Source organism: Salvelinus fontinalis, unplaced genomic scaffold (assembly GCF_029448725.1).
Source record: "Salvelinus fontinalis isolate EN_2023a unplaced genomic scaffold, ASM2944872v1 scaffold_0196, whole genome shotgun sequence".
Classification (NCBI taxonomy): domain Eukaryota; kingdom Metazoa; phylum Chordata; class Actinopteri; order Salmoniformes; family Salmonidae; genus Salvelinus; species Salvelinus fontinalis.
In genome coordinates, this window is record NW_026600405.1 from 261401 (window position 1) to 279243 (window position 17843).

At 46.7% G+C, this 17843-nt stretch overlaps 2 protein-coding genes across 2 annotated transcripts in view; one reads left to right on the forward strand and one right to left on the reverse strand.

Moving 5' to 3' along the window:
* LOC129844343 (transcription factor MafG-like) overlaps positions 1-8938 on the reverse strand; it is a 101723-nt gene extending 92785 nt beyond the window's left edge. Inside the window, exon 1 of the mRNA XM_055912652.1 lies at positions 8253-8938. The gene's annotated coding sequence lies outside the window, so the exon portion shown is untranslated. The remainder of the gene's footprint in view (positions 1-8252) is intronic.
* On the forward strand, positions 860-1899 carry LOC129844344 (uncharacterized). Its single transcript, XM_055912656.1, has 2 exons — positions 860-872; positions 1109-1899. Exons 1-2 carry the CDS (start codon positions 860-862, stop codon positions 1897-1899), a joined length of 804 nt encoding a protein of 267 aa, XP_055768631.1.
* Positions 8939-17843: the final 8905 nt, after the last annotated feature.

A 17843-nucleotide genomic window follows, 5' to 3' on the forward strand; every position in this document is an offset into this window, starting at 1 on the left:
CTGCACTCTCTACTCTACCCTTCTCCTGAGTCTCCTCTCACAGAGCCCAGCACTCTCTACTCTACCCTTCTCCTGAGTCTCCTCTCACAGAGCCCAGGACTCTATACTCTACCCTTCTCCTGAGTCTCCTCTCACAGAGTCCAGCACTCTCTACTCTACCCTTCTCCTGAGTCTCCTCTCACAGAGCCCTGCACTCTCTACTCTACCCTTCTCCTGAGTCTCCTCTCACAGAGCCCAGCACTCTATACTCTACCCTTCTCCTGAGTCTCCTCTCACAGAGCCCAGCACTCTCTACTCTACCCTTCTCCTGAGTCTCCTCTCACAGAGCCCTGCACTCTGTACTCTACCCTTCTCCTGAGTCTCCTCTCACAGAGTCCAGCACTCTCTACTCTACCCTTCTCCTGAGTCTCCTCTCACAGCGCCCTGCACTCTGTACTCTACCCTTCTCCTGAGTCTCCTCTCACAGAGCCCTGCACTCTGTACTCTACCCTTCTCCTGAGTCTCCTCTCACAGAGCCCTGCACTCTGTACTCTACCCTTCTCCTGAGTCTCCTCTCACAGAGCCCTGCACTCTGTACTCTACCCTTCTCCTGAGTCTCCTCTCACAGAGCCCTGCACTCTCTACTCTAACCTTCTCCTGAGTCTTCTCTCACAGAGCCCTGCACTCTCTACTCTACCCTTCTCCTGAGTCTCCTCTCACAGAGCCCTGCACTCTCTACTCTACCCTCTCCTCTCACAGAGCCCAGGACTCTATACTCTACCCTTCTCAATAACCGCACTATAATAAAACGTTGTTACAGTGGTGTGTGTGTTATGGTGTGTGTGTGTGTGTTACAGTGTGTGTATATATGTATGCTAAGATGGCCCCTAGGGGTCAAATATAACGTTATTCAGTACCGGCCCCTAGGGGTCAAATATAACGTTATTCAGTACCGGCCCCCAGGGGTCAAATATAACGTTATTCAGTACCGGCCCCCAGGGGTCAAATATAACGTTATTCAGTACCAGGGGTCAAATGTAACATTATTCAGTACCAGGGGTCAAATATAACGTTATTCAGTACCGGCCCCCAGGGGTCAAATATAATGTTATTCAGTACCGGCCCCCAGGGGTCAAATATAACGTTATTCAGTACCGGCCCCCAGGGGTCAAATATAACGTTATTCAGTACCGGCCCCCAGGGGTCAAATATAACGTTATTCAGTACCGGCCCCCAGGGGTCAAATATAACGTTATTCAGTACCGGCCCCCAGGGGTCAAATATAACGTTATTCAGTACCGGCCCCCAGGGGTCAAATATAACGTTATTCAGTACCGGCCCCCAGGGGTCAAATATAATGTTATTCAGTACCGGCCCCCAGGGGTCAAATATAACGTTATTCAGTACCGGCCCCCAGGGGTCAAATATAACGTTATTCAGTACCGGCCCCCAGGGGTCAAATATAACGTTATTCAGTACCGGCCCCCAGGGGTCAAATATAACGTTATTCAGTACCGACCCACAGGGGTCAAATATAACGTTATTCAGTACCGGCCCCCAGGGGTCAAATATAACGTCATTCAGTACCGGCCCCCAGGGGTCAAATATAACGTTATTCAGTACCGGCCCCCAGGGGTCAAATATAACGTTATTCAGTACCGGCCCCCAGGGGTCAAATATAACGTTATTCAGTACCGGCCCCCAGGGGTCAAATATAACGTTATTCAGTACCGGCCCCCAGGGGTCAAATATAACGGTATTCAGTACCGGCCCCCAGGGGACAAATATAACGTTATTCAGTACCGACCCCCAGGGGTCAAATATAACGTTATTCAGTACCGGCCCCCAGGGGTCAAATATAACGTTATTCAGTACCAGGGGTCAAATATAACGTTATTCAGTACCAGGGGTCAAATGTAACATTATTCAGTACCAGGGGTCAAATGTAACATTATTCAGTACCAGGGGTCAAATGTAACATTATTCAGTACCAGGGGTCAAATGTAACATTATTCAGTACCAGGGGTCAAATGTAACATTATTCAGTACCGGCCCCCAGGGGTCAAATGTAACATTATTCAGTTCCGGCCCCCAGGGGAGAGAAGTCTCATCAAATATGAGAACTCACTATGACCATACTGATCAGAGAAGGATCGCTGTTGGTTTCTGTGTGGAGGTTTAACTATAAGAAATTGATGTCTACCATAGTAGACATATAACACAGTGGATATCTAACACAGTGGATATCTAACATAGTAGATCTCTAACACAGTGGGTATCTAACATAGTGGATATCTAACACAGTGGATATCTAACACAGTGGATATATAACACAGTGGATATCTAACACAGTGGATATATAACATAGTGGATATCTAACACAGTGGATATCTAACACAGTGGATATCTAACATAGTGGATATCTAACATAGTGGATATCTAACATAGTGGATATCTAACACAGTGGATATCTAACATAGTGGATATCTAACACAGTGGATGTCTAACACAGTGGATATCTAACATAGTGGATATCTAACACAGTGGATATCTAACACAGTGGATATCTCACATAGTGGATATCTAACACAGTGGATATCTAACACAGTGGATATCTAACATAGTAGATATCTAACACAGTGGATATAGTAGATATCTAACACAGTGGATATCTAACACAGTGGATATCTAACACAGTGGATATCTAACACAGTAGATATCTAACACAGTGGATATCTAACACAGTAGATATCTAACATAGTAGATATCTAACATAGTGGATATCTAACACAGTGGATATCTAACACAGTGAATATCTAACATAGTGGATATCTAACATAGTGGATATCTAACATAGTAGATATCTAACACAGTGGATATCTAACATAGTGGATATCTAACACAGTGGATATCTAACATAGTGGATATCTAACATAGTGGATATCTAACACAGTGGATATCTAACACAGTGGATATCTAACATAGTGGATATCTAACATAGTGGATATCTAACACAGTGGATATCTAACATAGTGGATATCTAACATAGTGGATATCTAACACAGTGGATATCTAACACAGTGGATATCTAACACAGTGGATATCTAACATAGTGGATATCTAACATAGTGGATATCTAACATAGTGGATGTCTAACACAGTGGATATCTAACACAGTGGATATCTAACATAGTGGATATCTAACACAGTGGATATCTAACACAGTGGATATCTAACATAGTGGATATCTAACACAGTGGATATCTAAGTGGATAGGCGTAACTTCATCTGCCAATTGTCTTAATCAGTATTTACATAACTCCTATACTGAAAGGATGTTGTGAAATCTACAAAAGTCCCAATGTAAACAGACCCTACCATCTCTCTCACACGCACACAAACACACGCCCGCGCAGCAGTGTGTGTGTGTGTGTGTGATTATGCAGTAGTATGGTAGTTCCTGCTTACGCCATATTTCATCATTATTACTGAAGGAAAAAACTCTCCTCTATTGATCTGATGCTGCTTCTAATCTCTTTCTCCTCTCTTTCACGCTCTTCATCTCTTTCTCTTCTTTCTTCATCTTCCTCCCTCTTTCTCTCTCCTCTCGTTCACGCTCTTCATCCCTCTCTCTTCTTTCTTCATCTCCCTCCCTCTTTCTCTCTTTCACGCTCTTCATCCCTCTTTCTTTCCTCACCTTCCTCCCTCTCTCTCTCTCCTCTATTTCACGCTCTTCATCCCTCTTTCTTTCCTCATCTCCCTTCCTCTTTCTCTCCTCTCTTTTATGCTCTTCATCCCTCTCTCTCTCTTTCTTTCCTCATCTCCCTCTCCCTCCCTCTCTCCCTCTTCACCTCCCTCGATCTCGCTCTCCTTCTCTCCCTGTTACTCCCTCTTTCTCTACCTTCTCTTCTCTCCCTGTTCCTCCCTCTCCCTCCATATCTCCCTCTCTTCCTGCTCCCTCTCTCTTTCTCCATTTCCTCTCTCTCCATTAACAGCTTCCAAGATTTCCTCAGCATATCATATCATATAGACCAGTTTCAAACACATCCCAGTGGTAACCAAGATCATGACTAGTATACGCACACACAAGAAAACAAACACAAACACATAGCCTAGTCCCAAAAAAACATCCAGGAATGCAAAGCACACTCATCCATAAGGTGAAGCCTAAACAAACAGAATAGCACACACACACACACACACACACACACACACACACACACACACACACACACACACACACACACACACACACACACACACACACACACACACACACACGACAGATGGATAATGATTACCCTGAGAGGGTGTTTGTCCAGAACCACCTGCCACGTTACTCATGTAGAGACATAAACTCAGAAAAAAAGTCCTCTCACTGTCAACTGCGTTTATTTTCCGCAAACTTAACATGTGTAAATATTTGTATGAACATAATAAGATTCAAAAATTGAGACATAAACTGAACAAGTTCCACAGACATGTGACTAACAGAAATGGAATAATGTGTCCCTGAACAAAGGGGGGGTCAAAATCAAAAGTAACAGTCAATATCTTGTGTGGCCACCAGCTGCATTAAGTACCTCAGTGCATCTCCTCCTCATGGACTGCACCAGATTTGCCAGTTCTTGCTGTGAGATGTTACCCCACTCTTCTGCCAAGGCACCTGCAAGTTCCCAAACATTTCTGGGGGGGAAGGGCCCTAGCCCTCACCCTCCATTCCAATAGGTCCCAGACATGCTCAATGGGATTGAGATCCGGGCTCTTCGCTGGCCATGGCAGAACACTGACATTCCTGTCTTGCAGGAAATCATGCACAGAACGAGCAGTATGGCTGGTGGCATTGTCATGCTGGAGGGTAATGTCAGGATGAGCCTGCAGGAAGGGTACCACATGAGGCAGGAGGAGGTCTTCCCTATCACGCACAGCGTTGAGATTGCCTGCAATGAAAACAAGCTCAGTCCGATGATGCTGTGACACACAGCCCCAGACCATGACGGACCCTCCACCTCCAAATCGATCCCGCTCCAGAGTACAGGTCTCGGTGTAACACTCATTTCTTCGACGATAAACACGAATCCGACCATCACCCCTGGTGAGACAAAACCGCGTCTCGTCAGTGAAGAGCACTTTTTGCCAGTCCTGTCTGCTCCAGCGACGGTGGGTTTGTGCCCATAGGCGACATTGTTGCCGGCGATGTCTGGTGAGGACCTGCCTTACAACAGGCCTACAAGCCCTCAGTCCAGCCTCTCTCAGCCTATTGTGGACAGTATGAGCACTGATGGAGGGATTGTGCGTTCCTGATGTAACTCGGGCAGTTGTTGTTGCCATCCTGTACCTGTCCCGCAGGTGTGATGTTCGGATGTACCGATCCTGTGCAGGTGTTGTTACACTTGGTCTGCCACTGCGAAGACGATCAACTGTCTGTCCTATCTCCCTGTAGCGCTGTCTTAGGCTTCTCACAGTACGGACATAGCAAGTTATTGCCCTGGCCACATCTGCAGTCCTCATGCCTCCTTGCAGCATGCCTAAGGCACGTTCACGCAGATGAGCAGGGACTCTGGGCATCTTTCTTTTGGTGTTTTTCAAGTCAGTAGAAAGGACTCTTTAGTGTCCTAAGTTTTCATAACTGTGACCTTAATTGCCTACCGTCTGTAAGCTGTTAGTGTCTTAACGACCGTTCCACAGGTGCATGTTCATTAATTGTTTATGGTTCATTGAACAAGCATGGGAAACAGTGTTTAAACCCTTTACAATGAAGATCTGTGAAGTGATTTGGATTTTTACGAATTCTCTTTGAAAGACAGGGTCCTGAAAAAGGGACGTTTCTTATTTTGCTGAGTTTAGCTTTCGGAGTTCTAGTTTTTCATCAACTACATTCACCTCTCTCTCTCTCCCCACACTGAGTATACCAAACATTAAGAACACCTTCCTCATATTGAGTTGCACCACCTTTTGCCCTCAGAACAGCCTCAATTCATCGGGCATAGACTACAAGGTGTTGAAAGCGTTCCACAGGGAAGCTGGCCCATGTTGACTCCAACGCTTCCCACAGTTGTGTCAAGTTGTCTGGATGTCCTTTGGGTGGTGGACCATTCTTGATACACACGGGAAACTGTTGAGCGTAAAAAACCCAGCAGCGTTGCAGGTCTTGACACAAACCGGTGCACCTGGCAACTACTACCATACCCTGTTCAAAGGCACTTAAATCTGTTGTCTAGCCCATTCACCCTCTGAATGACACACACACACAATCCATGTCTCAATTGTCTCAAGGCTTAAGAATCCTTCTGTAACCTGTCTCCTCCCCTTCATCTACACTGAAGTGGATTTAACAAGTGACATCAATAAGGGATCATAGCTTTCACCTGGATTCACCTGGTCAGTCTAGGTCATGGAATGTTTTGTCCACTCAGTGTACGTGAGAGAGAGAGAGAAGGAAAAAGTACAGAGATAGAACACAGAGAACACAGAGAGCGAGAGCATGTGTGTGTGTGTGTGTGTGTGTGTGTGTGTGTGTGTGTGTGTGTGTGTGTGTGTGTGTGTGTGTGTGTGTGTGTGTGTGTGTGTGTATATGTGTGTGTATGTTACACTGTGACTACATCTGGGTTAGACACCTGTTCCACCGTGAGAAAGGCAATCAAGTTGCAAAATGTTCACTGTAAATTTATGGCAACTATAAAAAGAGATACTTTACAATCCTTTCCTAACCTCCAACATACACCTTCCACACACACACACACCCACCCCACACACCCACCACACACCCCACACCACACACCCACACCCCACACACACACACACCCACCCCACACCACCCACCACACACCCACCCACCCCACACCACCCACCACACACCCACCCACTTAGTTTCTTTGAATTGTGTTTCCGCCTGCTGTTACAGCAGCACACACACCCAGGGGCTACGCTGCATGTCTCAGTGTCTCATAGATGTGCACCACACACACACACACACACACACACACACACACACACACACACACACACACACACACACACACACACAGGTTCACACAGCTAACTGCGCTGTGGTAAGTAACAAGTGAAAACACCATCTGTCAAGTGAGAGAGTGTTTTCTTCCTCTCAGCATTTTCTCTGGAATGCCTTGAAGACAAAACACTCCTTGTTCTCCCTCTATCTCTCATTCTATTTCTCCTTTCTTCATCTCTCCCTCCATTCTCCCTGCTCCGACACAATCAGCACAGTTGTGTGTGTGTGTGTGTGTGTGTGTGTGTGTGTGTGTGTGTGTGTGTGTGTGTGAGAGAAAAGTTGCTAACATAAGCATCGGTCAGCGTTAAATGACTTGTGAACAACACCAGAGGGATGAGAAATGCAGTGGCTAGCACTGATTAAGATGATATGGCACCGTGCGTGTGTGTGTTTGCTAAGAAGCGTCAACCTTGGAGTGGGGGTGCTTGTTTTTCAAACACAAACACAACTATTTTATGATCATCATCACTACATGGTGCTTGCTTACTTTAAGCTGTGGATGTATATAGGTAAAGCTTGTTCAGCAATCTGAATGGACCGCCGATGTTCAGTTCACCTTCAGCTGAATTTAGACCAATCATGTAAACACGCCCCTTATAACTCATGCATAATAAAGCAAGATGTATATGAATCAACAGTCGATTATTTAAAAAACATATATATCATTTTGAACTGTGTAGGCTACTGTATTTTCCCACCACTGCAATGGTGTAGCAATATTTAGGCGCAACAAGCACGAGCCATTCCTCTCCCCTCCTCCCGCTAGCTAGACCTTTGTCCGCCCGCCGGTGCCATGTTGCCATGGCTCCCTCGCTCCGTGCCTATACTCAGCTCGCGCAACCGTCGAGCGAGAAACACAACGTTGTGATGAATCAGCAAGCATGTCTTCCGCTATTGCCGTTACTACCATGGACTGTCTGTGACTGTCGCGCGAAATAAACCGAAACAAACGTTTAGAAATAATAGTTTCCTAAATAGGAAATACGGGAAAATGATTTGACACAAGTAAAAGGAGAGGTGGAGGCTAGACGTTTTAAACTGTAACCCCCGTGCCCCCCGACACCAAAAAACAAACAAATGTCATAACATTTGCCATGCGTTTGTCTCTTTCACTCTTGACACACACATGCCTTCTTGGCAATATTAAACTAAGGCACACACAATTATAGACATCAAGATAACTAGAAAGTGACGTCGAGTTTACACTATCATCATTATGCAACGTTAACAACTCCCTAAAAACCGCTGTTATGAACCTTACCTCTGAAATAGCAACAGACAGACACACGCTGACCGCGCTCGCGGTTGTTGCGTCCCTATCCAGTGCGGCTAGTTTTCCGCTCCGCTCCGGTTGCTTCCGTTTCAGCACTCGAACACTCGGACAGTTCTTCTGCTGTGAATCTCTCCAGCCACCTAACCTACAATCACGTTTTCTAGACAGTTCCAACTCGGCTACACACCTCGAATACACGATATATCTTCCTCTTCCTTATCTATCTAGGCTACTCTATGTAAACCGATTTACGATGTCTGATTTCTGAAAACCGGGGGGGGGGATTCCCAGTCCCCCCGTAACTCTCGATATGATCAATCTATCTCGCAATGAAGTTATCAAAAATATTCCCAACCGCCACACATGTTGTTCTCTCTGCACTGTAGTGCGATGCTATAGCCTAGCCTACGTATGACAAGCAAGCCCTTTCTTTGTCTACTTTAGCTATGAAAGCCCCCACTCAGTCTGGCTGGCATGGCTTGTGCGTGTAGCCTATGGCTGGCAGGCTGGCTAACCACCTAATCGTGATGAATCAGCAGCAAACAGAGGGCAGGGAGGGAGAGAGAGAGAACGGCACAGCACAGTGAGGCTAGCCCTTTAAAACGGCGTGTCTAGCGCTCCAACGGCATGATGTCGCCGCGCCCGCAGTCAGCAGCACACACACCCGGGCGGGCGTGACGTAGAGAAGAGTAGAGCAGAGCGCGTGCCCACTCAGCAAAACACGAGCTTCGGTTGAGTGGCAACACACTCTCGCACTCACTACTGAATAACGTTATTTTTCGGTGTTTTTAAAGGAATATGAGGAGTGCTAGGCTCGAGTAAGCTGACACACACACGCACACACACACACACTGAATTAGTGACAAAGAGTTAGTGTGGACTCACCAAAAAAAACAATTATTGTACATTTATTAACGATCTATGCAACTTGTAAGAAAATAATTGAAAGGACTGTAGACTGTAGAAGAGGTCCTTCTGTACGTTAGATTATTGAGATACAACCTCTATGTACAGAGAACAACGTCCCCGTCGGCTACAGGTAGATGTCGTTACTGAGGTACAACCTCTATGTACAGAGAACAACGTCCCCGTCGGCTACAGGTAGATGTCGTTACTGAGATACAACCTCTATGTACAGAGAACAACGTCCCCGTCGGCTACAGGTAGATGTCGTTATTGAGGAGGTATTGCAATAGTCTGAAGTACGTGTCAAACTCTTTCCACGGAGGGTCTGCTGTTTTCGCTCCTCCCTTGTACTTGATTGATGAATTAAGGTCACTAACTAGTAAATAACTCCCCTCACCTGGTTGTCTAGGTCATAACTGAAAGGAAAAAACAAAAACCTGCAGACACTAGGCCCTCCAGTTCCAGAGGGAGGTGTTTCGTCCCAGGGTCATTGAGCTTTGTGGACACTTTGGTGTTGAACGCTGAGCTGTACTCAATGAACAGCATTCTCACACAGGTGTGAGAATCCTTCCTCCTGAAAACCCACGGCACACTAGGCCCTCCATGGAATGAGTTTGACACCCCTGGTCTAAACTACTGTATCTTACTCTCCTTGTCGTCTTTCATCTGCAGTGCACAGAACAAAACTTGGCGAGAGAAGAGGAGACAAGAGGGGGAGAGGAGAGGGGGAGAGGAGAGGGAGAGAGGATGCCACTTTAGATGACTACCCATAATAGCTAGATCTGTACATAAACTATAGATCTGTCTAGATCTGTACATAAACTATAGATCTGTCTAGATCTGTACATAAACTATAGTTCTGTCTAGATCTGTACATAAACTATAGATCTGTCTAGATCTGTACATAAACTATAGATCTGTCTAGATATGTACATAAACTATAGATCTGTCTAGATCTGTACATAAACTATAGATCTGTCTAGATCTGTACAAAAACTATAGTTCTGTCTAGATCTGTACATAAACTATAGTTCTCTCTAGTCTAAGACTAGGTCAAGTTGACAGACGCCTAAAATAACCGTTTGAAGGAATGTGTCCCAAAATGGCAGCATATTCCCTTTATAGTGCACTACTTTTAGCTACAACCCTATGGGCCCTGGTTAAAAGTAGTGCACTATATAGGGAATAGGGTTCCATTTGGAACACAAACCTGTCAGAACCACAAAGAGAAGCCCAGAGTGCTGACTCACAGTGTGTCTGTTCCATCCTCCTTTCCTCCCTCTCTTTCGCTCTCCTGTTCCATCAGCTGCATCTAGAGATACAATATCATCTCTGAGATCAATGTTCCCTCTCTCGCACACACACACGCGCACGCACACACACACACACACACACAGACACACACAGGTCAGAGGTGAGCCTGTCTGGTCTGTTTTGATGGATAAACAATTTTATGAGATCTGGCTATAGGTCAGAATGAGGTATGGTTAAAGGCCTGAATGAGGTATGGCTATAGGTCTGAATGAGATTTGGCTATAAGTCTGAATGAGGTATGGTTATAGGTATGAATGAGGTATGGTTATAGGTCTGAATGAGGTATGGCTATAGGTCTGAATGAGGTATGGTTATAGGTCTGAATGAGGTATGGCTATAGGTCTGAATGAGATATGGCTATAGGTCTGAATGAGGTATCATCCTGTAAATTCACTCCAACCCTGTTCCAGGAGAGCTACCCCCCTGTAGGTTCACTCCAACCCTGTTCCTGGAGAGATACCCTCTTGTAGGTTCACTCCAACCCTATTCCTGGAGAGCTACCCTCCTGTAGGTTCACTCCAACCCTGTTCCCGGAGAGCTACCCTCCTGTATTTTCACTCCAACCCTGTTTCTGGTGAGCTACCCTCCTGTAGGTTCACTTCAACCCTGTTCCCGGAGAGCTATCATCCTATAGGTTCACTCCAACCCTGTTCCTGGTGAGCTACCCTCTTGTAGGTTCACTCCAACCCTGTTCCTGGTGAGCTACCCTCCTGTAGGTTCACTCCAACCCTGTTCCAGGAGAGCTACCCTCCTGTAGGTTCACCACAACCCTGTTCTAGGAGAACTACAGTCCTGTAGGTTCACTCCAACCCTAATCTAGCGCACCTGATTCTAATAATTAGCTAGTTGATCAGCTGAATCAGGTTAGTTACAACTGGGGTTGGAGTAAAAACCTCCAGGAAGGTATCTCTCCAGGAACAGGGTCGGAGAGTCCTGGCCTAGGACAAGTGAAAAAGACGGGTGCATTCCTCCTGTTCAAAGGCCTTTGGAATGACACACACACACACTTTGTGGGAGGATTAACCGCTATTGAACTCTCCTCTCCCGACGACACTGTGTGTAGGTGTGTGTGTTATTGAGAGTCAAATGGAATCCTCTTGAGGAGCAGGATTTATCTCAGCGACAGCGGAGGAGAATAACCTTTCAGAATAAAAGAGGGATTAGTGAACCACTTCAGCGTCTCCAGTACTAACCCTTCCTCCTGAAAACCCACCACACACAAACAGAGGCTGCGTCCCAGATAGCACCCTATTCATTTTATAGTGTATTACTGTTGACCAGGGCTCTGGTCCAGATCAGTAAACTATATAGGGAGTAGGGTGGAATTAGGGACGCAGACAGAGCCTCTGGGGCCGGGAGCGTGGAGTTGGACGCGGGAGACAGTTTTAATCAAGGCCTTTATTTTTTTTTACACACACACACACACACACTTTAATCAAAGGCCACTTTTTAACCGGAATCTAGCTATGGTAATCCTGTAGGCTACAAGCGGTTAGTATTGTTCAACTGTGATTGGGGAAAATTTATCTCGACTGCCGCTTGTCTCGACGGTTTTCTTGCATATCGCCATCACCTTCTACACCTGGTGCCTTGTAAAGTAGTTAGTCTATTCAGACTCCAGACTTTACAATGGATCTGCCGTGGAGGACAATTCACACACAACATGGTCTTCTGCATTAATATTTCAGAGGCAAACAAACAATTGGCCTGTGTCCTGTATTATTGTTGAAGGCAATATAAAAGTTATTGTAGAAGTAAATGAACTTGGATGACTTTCTTTTAGTTTGACTTTAAAGTTTAGAGTATAAAGGAGAGAAATAAGGCAGGAAATTAACCATGATTTGAATTGCCGGAGGGCTGGGCACCCTCATAACAACTTAAATATCAATGTGCCCTCCAAAAAGTAGATTAGTTGATGTTGGGTAACCCCAAGAGCCAATCTGTGCATGCTCATTGGCACCCACATTTCCTAGTGCACTACTTTTGAACACAGCCCTATGGGCCCTAGTCAGGAGTGTTGCACTATATAGGGAATAGAATGCCACATCCACCCTGACCACAGCCCTATGGGCCCTAGTTAGAAGTGTTGCACTATATAGGGAATAGAATGCCACATCCACCCTGACCACAGCCCTATGGACCCTAGTCAGGAGTGTTGCATAATATAGGGAATAGAATGCCACATCTAACCCCGACCACAGCCCTATGGACCCTAGTCAGAAGTGTTGCACTATATAGGGAATAGAATGCCACATCCACCCTGACCACAGCCCTATGGACTCTAGTCAGAAGTGTTGCACTATATAGGGAATAGAATGCCACATCTAACCCTGACCACAGCCCTATGGACCCTAGTCAGAAGTGTTGCACTATATAGGGAATAGAATGCCACATCTAACCCTGACCACAGCCCTATGGGCCCTAGTCAGAAGTGTTGCACTATATAGGGAATAGAATGCCACATCCACCCTGACCACATGTAACGGATGTGAAATGGCTAGCTAGTTAGCGGGTACGCGCTAGTAGCATTTCAATCAGTTACGTCACTTGCTCTGAGACTTAAGTAGTGTTGCCCCTTGCTTTGCAAGGGCCGTGGCCTTTGTGGAGGGATGGGTAACGATGCTTCGTGGGCGACCGTCGTTGATGTGTGCAGAAGGTCCCTGGTTCGCGCCCGTGTTGGGGCGAGGGGACGGATTAAAGCTATACTGTTACACACAGCCCTATGGACCCTAGTCAGAAGTGTTGCACTATATAGGGAATAGAATGCCACATCCACCCTGACCACAGCCCTATGGGCCCTAGTCAGAAGTGTTGCACTATATAGGGAATATAATGCCACATCCACCCTGACCACAGCCCTATGGACCCTAGTCAGAAGTGTTGCACTATATAGGGAATAGAATGCCACATCCACCCTGACCACAGACCTATGGGCCCTAGTCAGAAGTGTTGCACTATATAGGGAATAGAATGCCACATCTAACCCTGACCACAGCCCTAGTCAGAAGTATTGCACTATATAGGGAATAGAATGCCACATCCACCCTGACCACATCCCTATGGACCCTAGTCAGGAGTGTTGCACTATATAGGGAATAGAATGCCACATCCACCCTGACCACAGCCCTATGGGCCCTAGTCAGAAGTGTTGCACTATATAGGGAATAGAATGCCACATCTAACCCTGACCACAGCCCTATGGGCCCTAGTCAGGAGTGTTGCACTATATAGGGAATAGAATGCCACATCCACCCTGACCACAGCCCTATGGGCCCTAGTCAGAAGTGTTGCACTATATAGGGAATAGAATGCCACATCCACCCTGACCACAGCCCTATGGGCCCTAGTCAGAAGTGTTGCACTATATAGGGAATATAATGCCACATCCACCCTGACCACAGCCCTATGGACCCTAGTCAGAAGTGTTGCACTATATAGGGAATAGAATGCCACATCCACACTGACCACAGCCCTATGGGCCCTAGTCAGAAGTGTTGCACTATATAGGGAATAGAATGCCACATCTAACCCTGACCACAGCCCTAGTCAGAAGTGTTGCACTATATAGGGAATAGAATGCCACATCCACCCTGACCACAGCCCTATGGGCCCTAGTCAGAAGTGTTGCACTATATAGGGAATAGAATGCCACATCTAACCCTGACCACAGCCCTATGGACCCTAGTCAGAAGTGTTGCACTATATAGGGAATAGAATGCCACATCTAACCCTGCCCACAGCCCTATGGACCCTAGTCAGAAGTGTTGCACTATATAGGGAATAGAATGCCATATCCACCCTGACAACAGCCCTATGGACCCTAGTCAGAAGTGTTGCACTATATAGGGAATAGAATGCCACATCTAACCCTGACCACAGCCCTAGTCAGAAGTGTTGCACTATATAGGGAATAGAATGCCACATCCACCCTGACCACAGCCCTATGGGCCCTAGTCAGAAGTGTTGCATAATATAGGGAATAGAATGCCACATCTAACCCTGACCACAGCCCTAGTCAGAAGTGTTGCACTATATAGGGAATAGAATGCCACATCCACCCTGACCACAGCCCTATGGACCCTAGTCAGAAGTGTTGCACTATATAGGGAATAGAATGCCACATCTAACCCTGACCACAGCCCTAGTCAGAAGTGTTGCACTATATAGGGAATAGAATGCCATATCCACCCTGACCACAGCCCTATGGACCCTAGTCAGAAGTGTTGCACTATATAGGGAATATAATGCCACATCCACCCTGACCACAGCCCTATGGGCCCTAGTTAGAAGTGTTGCACTATATAGGGAATAGAATGCCACATCCACCCTGCCCACAGCCCTATGGACCCTAGTCAGAAGTGTTGCACTATATAGGGAATAGAATGCCACATCCACCCTGACCACATGTAACGGATGTGAAATGGCTAGCTAGTTAGCGGGTACGCGCTAGTAGCATTTCAATCAGTTACGTCACTTGCTCTGAGACTTAAGTAGTGTTGCCCCTTGCTTTGCAAGGGCCGTGGCCTTTGTGGAGGGATGGGTAACGATGCTTCGTGGGCGACCGTCGTTGATGTGTGCAGAAGGTCCCTGGTTCGCGCCCGTGTTGGGGCGAGGGGACGGTTTAAAGCTATACTGTTACACACAGCCCTATGGACCCTAGTCAGAAGTGTTGCACTATATAGGGAATAGAATGCCACATCCACCCTGACCACAGCCCTATGGACCCTAGTCAGAAGTGTTGCACTATATAGGGAATAGAATGCCATATCTAACCCTGCCCACAGCCCTATGGACCCTAGTCAGAAGTGTTGCACTATATAGGGAATAGAATGCCACATCTAACCCTGACCACAGCCCTATGGACCCTAGTCAGAAGTGTTGCACTATATAGGGAATAGAATGCCACATCCACCCTGACCACAGCCCTATGGGCCCTAGTCAGAAGTGTTGCACTATATAGGGAATAGAATGCCACATCTAACCCTGACCACAGCCCTATGGACCCTAGTCAGAAGTGTTGCACTATATAGGGAATAGAATGCCACATCCACCCTGACCACAGCCCTATGGGCCCTAGTCAGAAGTGTTGCACTATATAGGGAATAGAATGCCACATCTAACCCTGACCACAGCCCTATGGGCCCTAGTTAGAAGTGTTGCACTATATAGGGAATAGAATGCCACATCCACCCCTGACCACAGCCCTATGGACCCTAGTCAGAAGTGTTGCACTATATAGGGAATAGAATGCCACATCCACCCTGACCACAGCCCTATGGGCCCTAGTCAGAAGTGTTGCACTATATAGGGAATAGAATGCCACATCCACCCTGACCACAGCCCTATGGGCCCTAGTCAGAAGTGTTGCACTATATAGGGAATAGAATGCCACATCTAACCCTGACCACAGCCCTATGGGCCCTAGTTAGAAGTGTTGCACTATATAGGGAATAGAATGCCACATCCACCCCTGACCACAGCCCTATGGGCCCTAGTCAGAAGTGTTGCACTATATAGGGAATAGAATGCCACATCTAACCCTGACCACAGCCCTATGGGCCCTAGTCAGAAGTGTTGCACTATATAGGGAATAGAATGCCACATCTAACCCTGACCACAGCCCTAGTCAGAAGTGTTGCACTATATAGGGAATAGAATGCCATATCCACCCTGACCACAGCCCTATGGACCCTAGTCAGAAGTGTTGCACTATATAGGGAATATAATGCCACATCCACCCTGACCACAGCCCTATGGGCCCTAGTTAGAAGTGTTGCACTATATAGGGAATAGAATGCCACATCCACCCTGCCCACAGCCCTATGGACCCTAGTCAGAAGTGTTGCACTATATAGGGAATAGAATGCCACATCCACCCTGACCACATGTAACGGATGTGAAATGGCTAGCTAGTTAGCGGGTACGCGCTAGTAGCATTTCAATCAGTTACGTCACTTGCTCTGAGACTTAAGTAGTGTTGCCCCTTGCTTTGCAAGGGCCGTGGCCTTTGTGGAGGGATGGGTAACGATGCTTCGTGGGCGACCGTCGTTGATGTGTGCAGAAGGTCCCTGGTTCGCGCCCGTGTTGGGGCGAGGGGACGGTTTAAAGCTATACTGTTACACACAGCCCTATGGACCCTAGTCAGAAGTGTTGCACTATATAGGGAATAGAATGCCACATCCACCCTGACCACAGCCCTATGGACCCTAGTCAGAAGTGTTGCACTATATAGGGAATAGAATGCCATATCTAACCCTGCCCACAGCCCTATGGACCCTAGTCAGAAGTGTTGCACTATATAGGGAATAGAATGCCACATCTAACCCTGACCACAGCCCTATGGACCCTAGTCAGAAGTGTTGCACTATATAGGGAATAGAATGCCACATCCACCCTGACCACAGCCCTATGGGCCCTAGTCAGAAGTGTTGCACTATATAGGGAATAGAATGCCACATCTAACCCTGACCACAGCCCTATGGACCCTAGTCAGAAGTGTTGCACTATATAGGGAATAGAATGCCACATCCACCCTGACCACAGCCCTATGGGCCCTAGTCAGAAGTGTTGCACTATATAGGGAATAGAATGCCACATCTAACCCTGACCACAGCCCTATGGGCCCTAGTTAGAAGTGTTGCACTATATAGGGAATAGAATGCCACATCCACCCCTGACCACAGCCCTATGGACCCTAGTCAGAAGTGTTGCACTATATAGGGAATAGAATGCCACATCTAACCCTGACCACAGCCCTATGGGCCCTAGTTAGAAGTGTTGCACTATATAGGGAATAGAATGCCACATCCACCCCTGACCACAGCCCTATGGACCCTAGTCAGAAGTGTTGCACTATATAGGGAATAGAATGCCACATCCACCCTGACCACAGCCCTATGGGCCCTAGTCAGAAGTGTTGCACTATATAGGGAATAGAATGCCACATCCACCCTGACCACAGCCCTATGGGCCCTAGTCAGAAGTGTTGCACTATATAGGGAATAGAATGCCACATCTAACCCTGACCACAGCCCTATGGGCCCTAGTCAGAAGTGTTGCACTATATAGGGAATAGAATGCCACATCTAACCCTGACCACAGCCCTATGGGCCCTAGTCAGAAGTGTTGCACTATATAGGGAATAGAATGCCACATCTAACCCTGACCACAGCCCTAGTCAGAAGTGTTGCACTATATAGGGAATAGAATGCCATATCCACCCTGACCACAGCCCTATGGACCCTAGTCAGAAGTGTTGCACTATATAGGGAATATAATGCCACATCCACCCTGACCACAGCCCTATGGGCCCTAGTTAGAAGTGTTGCACTATATAGGGAATAGAATGCCACATCCACC